The sequence below is a fragment of the Hyaena hyaena genome, unplaced genomic scaffold (genome assembly GCF_003009895.1).
Source record: "Hyaena hyaena isolate Hyena2069 unplaced genomic scaffold, ASM300989v1 scaffold_82, whole genome shotgun sequence".
In the NCBI taxonomy this organism is placed as follows: domain Eukaryota; kingdom Metazoa; phylum Chordata; class Mammalia; order Carnivora; family Hyaenidae; genus Hyaena; species Hyaena hyaena.
In genome coordinates this window covers 1927239-1933238 of record NW_024080713.1, presented here as the reverse complement: position 1 = coordinate 1933238, position 6000 = coordinate 1927239, and the positions used below count along the sequence as shown (strand labels likewise).

The 6000-nt window shown below is 42.1% G+C and overlaps 1 protein-coding gene across 1 annotated transcript in view; it reads right to left on the bottom strand.

Annotated features, from left to right (window-relative positions):
* Nucleotides 1–5333, bottom strand: part of TBXAS1 (thromboxane A synthase 1) — a 157522-nt gene extending 152189 nt beyond the window's left edge. The window contains exon 1 of the mRNA XM_039234070.1: nucleotides 5135–5333. Coding sequence (XP_039090001.1) covers nucleotides 5135–5223 — 89 coding nt within the window. The 5' untranslated portion in view covers nucleotides 5224–5333. The remainder of the gene's footprint in view (nucleotides 1–5134) is intronic.
* Nucleotides 5334–6000: the final 667 nt, after the last annotated feature.

The following is a 6000-nucleotide window of genomic DNA, read 5'->3' as shown; positions in this document are numbered from 1 at the left end:
GTGCAAACATATGGTATTTGTCCTTCTCTGCCTGACTTACTTCGCTCAGCATAACACCCTCAAAGTCCATCCATGTTGCTACACATGGCCAGATTCCATTCTTTCTCGTTGCCATGTATAGATAAACCACATCTTCTTGATCCATTTGTCCGTTGATGGACACTTAGGCTCTTTCCATGTTTTTAGCTCTACCAGCTTTTTGACTGGAGTCTTTAGTATTTTCTATATGTAAGATCATGTCATCTACAAACAGAGACAGTTTTACTTCTTTTCCAATTTAGATGCCTATTATTACATTTTCTTGCCTAATTGCTATGGCTAAGACTTCTGGCTTTATACTGAATAGTAGTAGATCTTGATCTGCTGTTAGAGGAAAAGGTTTTATCTTTTCACTGTCAAGTTTAAGATTAGCTGTGGGCTTGTCATATACAACCTTTATCAAGTTGAAACACATTCCTTTTATACCTAATTCACTGAAAGTTTCTATCATGAAAGGAAGTTGAATTTTGTCAAATGGGTTTTCTGTAACTATTGAGATGATTGTGATTTTTTCCCCTTCAACCTGTTAATATGGTATATCACGTTGATTGATTTGTGGGTATTGAACCTTCCTTCCATCCCAGGGAGCAATGATTTTTTTTAAATATGGTCTAGGACTAGATTATTTAGATTACCAGATACAGTTTGGGCTTACAATTAGAATCTAGTCCTCCCGTATGTAAAGCAAACTCTATCAGAAAGAAACTTCCAGGTACAGTGATTTTCATTATAGTCTTAAATCTTAATAATTGCCAATAACATTTTACCTTAACCTTGTCTTGGAACGAGACTTGATAAGAACTCTAAAGGACCCTGATTCCTATTTTCACAACTAGTTGGTTCATACCTCTGAGTCTTGGGCTCGTGAGCCTTAAATGCAGCCTGGCATTAAAACCCTTCCATCTTTCTAAGACAGCACTTCTCAGCTGCCAGCGTATTCATATAGTTACCTGTTTTCACTCCTTAGCTACTTAATGGAACTGCTACAGTTTACCTTTCACACTGACTTATTATCCAAGAAGCTCCCTCATTACTCTGAATTCCCCTTGTACATTCTACTCTATTGGTGGAAATAGTGAGATTATAGTCCTGAAACCTCCATGCCCATAGCATAAAACTGGTTTCCTCTTCTCTACTAGAGAAGAACAATTTCCTTCTCTTTTTAGTAAAGTTTCTTTTTTTTATTTTGTGTTTTTTGCTCAGTAATTCATACTCATTAAAGAAATGTAGAAGATGTAGAAAGACTGAAAAACGAAATAAAAATCATCCATAATCCCACCAATGAAGAGACTCCACTATTAATATTTGGGTTACTCTTCTTTTTTAAAATTTTTTAATGTTTATTTATTTCTGAGAGAGACAGAGCACCAAGATGAGGAGGGGCACAGAGAGAGGGAGACACAGAATCTAAAGCAGTGTCCAGGATTTGAGCGGTTAATACAGAGCCTGACGTGGGGCTCGAACCCACAAACCGTGAGACCATGACTTGAGCGAAGTCAGATGCTTAACCGACTGAGCCAGCCAGGCACACCCCTCAAACTCTTTTAAAAAATAAAGAAATCTTTACCAACCGGAATCCAGCTGCCAAGTATTAGATGTGCTTGAAAGTTTAAATACACTAGAAGCTAAGGTTGCCTCTAGCAATATTCAACTCATACAACTTATTTCTTGTACCTTGTATCTCTTCCAGGAGTAAGACTTTCAAATAATTTTACAGAGAAAAATGAGTTTTTAAAATGTCTTGTCATGTGTGTTAATTACCTTTGTATGTGCTTCATGTACATTTAGCTAATGTATTCTATATGCCGGCTCCATCTTCTAGCCCCAGTGAAGCAGCCCTGATCTTCTTATACCCCAGTTCACACTATTCAGCCACACACCTGTCACTTTAAATAAGCATTTTTGAAAATTATGTCAAATTCACTTTGAGGAGAACTGCTAAAATATACTTTGCCTATTTTATAATGGTCTCTTTTCAAATGAAATTAACTCTTCTTTCCAAATTCACATATACACTTAACAATTAAGAAGTATTTATAAAGTACATGGCATGGTGTCTGTTCTACAAAAACAGTACACCTGCAGCAATTTTAAAAGGGGTCACCAAGTTAATAAACTGAAGACACAACAGGCTTTCAGGAAAAGGGGTGGCTCATGTGGGCAAAACTCTTAAGATCTGTACTGAACTGTAGAGGCTAAGAGAAGAACTGGCAAGAAAAATACCAGCAGAGATCAGAGGCTGGAATTAGCCTTCAACCGACATTTATCATGCGCTAATGCTACATACTAGGCATTGGGGGAGGGGAGGGGATGAGAGATGATAAAAGCAGCATGGAGTAGGGGGCTCGTAAGTTCCCTGGACAAACAGGAGAAGCTTCCATGAGGACATGCCCCAGAACTTAGCAGTGAAGGAAAGAAAAGGGAATTCCAAGCATGGAGACTAGCAAGGGCAAAGGAAGGATGCATGCAGGAACATGGCCACCCTCAGAACAGGATATGGGGATGGATGAGGGAGATGAGGCCACTGAAGGAGGCAGGACCCAAACCCTAAGTCCTGGGTGCTATACTTCTTAACTTTACCTCCATTAAGCCAAATGCTAGAAGAACATTTGTACCATGGATAGAAATTTCTGGAATTGCAATGAGATATGAGACCTTGCCTCTGCCTTGTAAGAACTCCCAGGCTGCTTGAGGAGGCAAGAAACAATCCTCATAATCCTCATTCTCAGAGTTTAGGCTCTCCATGACAATCTTACCTGGCCCAAAGCCAAAGATAACTCTTAAAGGAAATTCAAAGGAGTTTGGTCAGGACACACCACCCTGCACAGTTTCTTCTTAGGAGCAAGATGGCTATGGGGAGAGGTCTCTCCACCTCAGCTTTCCCTGAGCACCCCTCTTCTCCCACAAGTACCTCTTAAGAGAATGAAGCAGGAGGGAGACCCCACCTCATTCAAGCTGGAGTCCGTTGCTCAGCTACCTAGAGCCCTGCCTGGAAGAGGAGGGTCGAGAGCCTGAGGGTGGTTACCTTGAGCTGGATCAAGGGATGGACCCAGGAGCTCCAGAGCCATGGCCATAGCCATCCCTTCTGCTGCCTGCTCTCCTTCAGCATTATTCCCTCCAGACACCAAGCTTACCCCAGAACCTCCATGTATCCGCCTGCCTTGGGCATCTGATCCAGACCTCCTGTTTCCTGACCTTGTACCAGAGCCTCCACTCTCTGCCTGGCATACATTAACAGATCAACAAATATTTCTGTGATAACAAATGAAAGTCAGCTTTCACTTCCTATTTACCACCCCTGCTTCATGCCTTTATCTAATCTCTGTGTCTTTGACCCAGGTTATTAATATGGCCCCGGGAATAGATTACATACGCAGAGCTACCTTGCTGAATGGTGCAGTGTTATTGTCCGTGACTCCCTGATCTACACTGATTATAAACATCCAGTTACAGCAGCTTATCAGTCAGGACACATGCCCTTTTCCATGACCAGAGCAACATTAACGTATGTAATTCATTCATTCGTTCATCAAACATTTATCAAGGCCATGCTGTAAGTCAGGCACTGAGCTGGGAGCTGAGGATACAGAAATGAAAACACAAACACACACACAGACAATAAAGACAGAAATGTGTAGAAAAGTGTATAATCTAAACATTAATGCTGAGACCACCTGGACGATTCAGGTGGGACACACTTTGAGAACCACAGTCAGAACATAGCTATTGATGGGAAAATATATTCATAATCACATTAATAAGGGATTTCAAATATACCTGAAGCACTAAAGACTTATTTTCCTCTGTAGTTAGGTTACATAAACGGTAGTGAATGATGGTGCAAACATCTATGAAGCACTTGCTGTGTGTTGGCATGGTGGCTTATGTATCACTGAGCACAGAAACACATTGAGATGGAAAATGGGGTGCAGCAGGGTAAGAGGGCTACCATTTGCTCCTGGTTTTGCATGTGGCTGGTTTCAAGGAAGAGAAGCTACACTGAGAACTAAGTTCAAAAGATAATTAAGCCAGTTAAAAAGCAAAAACAGCACTGGGACTGAAGCTGAGTTTCAGAGCCAATTTCCAAGAAGTAATTTCATCATCATAGAACATCAAACGTGAATTCCATTTTCAGCTATGCAAATTCCAAAAGAATAATACCTCGCATTTGCATAATGCTTGATGCTTTTCAAAGCGCTTTCCCAGTTATTAATCTAGGGGAGGCTTTATTATCACCTGAAACATAAATTGAAATTCTGTTCAGACTGAAGTTCTCCATTAATTTTTCCACTTTCCCCTGAAAAACCAGAGCCACCTAAATCCAGGTGCTTTGGGTTGAGTGGGTAACTGTAATAAGTTTAACTGGCAGGGTGAATATGCGTAAATGGAGCATATTGTGGGCCCTTCCATCTACAGACACAGGCCTTTGGCACAGCCAAACTTTGGAAATCCTCCTGTTGAATTAACAAGATAACAGGCAGCTACTCTCAGTTCAAATCTGAGGTCCTTTCAGGGTCTCAAACTTTGTGGGCACTGCATGCACTAACATTCATCAGAATCCATTCTCTTATATTAAATATCAGAAAACTACACAATCAGTTCCGCCACTTTGTCCTTAAACCTGCAGAAATCCCTGTAAATGACCTCCTGCAAAGTAGCCCACAAGCCGGACAGCTCCTATGTCCTTTTTGTTTTTAATGTCCTATGAACCGAGAGGCTGAATCTGCTGTAAATCCAGCAGTGGGAGAGGATCTCAGAAAAGCGAGGTGAGAAGATATGATGAATATGAGGAAATACTTCTCCCCAAACCTTTCCAACTTGTTTCTTTTTCTGTCTTTTGCAAACTTAATTATGTGTAGCGCTCTCAGTCACTGAATCACCAGCCTTTCCTGACACCTCGATCTCATGCATTTTAGCAAAAGATTAACCTGGCTGTTTGCTTTTAATTCTGAGGCTGTGTTAATACTCAACTCCCTCTAGATTAGAAAAGAAGAAAAACACACTCCCACATACCCCGCCCTGGCTGCAGCGAGAGGCTCCTGGGCTGCTGTTTCTGACATTGTCACAGTCATGGGAACCTGCTGGCCGCACTTACCATTTCAGGAAGGCCAAGAAGACCACTGACAGGGCCACTGTCACCATGGGGCCATTTACTTCCCAGTTGAGAAACCCCAAGACTTCCATTGTTCTTCAGAGTCCCTAGAGGGGCGGTCCTCCAGAGGAAAGAGGGAGGCTGAGGCCCCTGCTATTACAGGGATCACGCTGTACAGATGGAAGAAGGAACAGGCAACCGAGAACACATCACACCAAGTGGGTCCCCAAAATGTGCTCTTCGTCAGAATGTCTCCTTATAAAGAGGAAGGAAGAGGAGGGAAGAAACACAGGGTTTCAGTGTAAGGCAATGAATCAGCAACTTTATTTTCTTGAGAACTGCATTGTCAATAAACATTTATGTTAACTTCCCCGGGAATTAGCAGCAGAACTGGTCCTATGTTTGCCAAAAGCTACATGGCTGCAACCAGAGATTTCTACTCTGATGAAAAGTCCAATAGTCTACGAAGAAAGACTCCCCTTCAAAAAAAATTTAATTCAGGGGCGCCTGGGTGGCTCAGTCGGTTAAGCGTCCGACTTCGGCTCAGGTCATGATCTCACGGTTCGTGGGTTCAAGCCCCACATTGGGCTCTGTGCTGACAGCTCAGAGACTGGAGCCTGCTTCAGATTCTGTATCTCCCTCTCTCTCTGACCCTCCCCTGCTCGCTCGCTCTCTCTCTCAGAAATAAATAAAACATTTAAAAAATTAATTCATAATTCAATGAAGATATGGGTCAGGAGACTCCGAATGTCCCAGAAAAAGCTGGGGTCAGCTGATGGAAAATACTGGCTGCATTGAGGACATCCATCCCACTAAGTCCATTGGTTCCTGGAGTCTGAGGGGTCCTTGGTGACTGGATGTTGAAACAG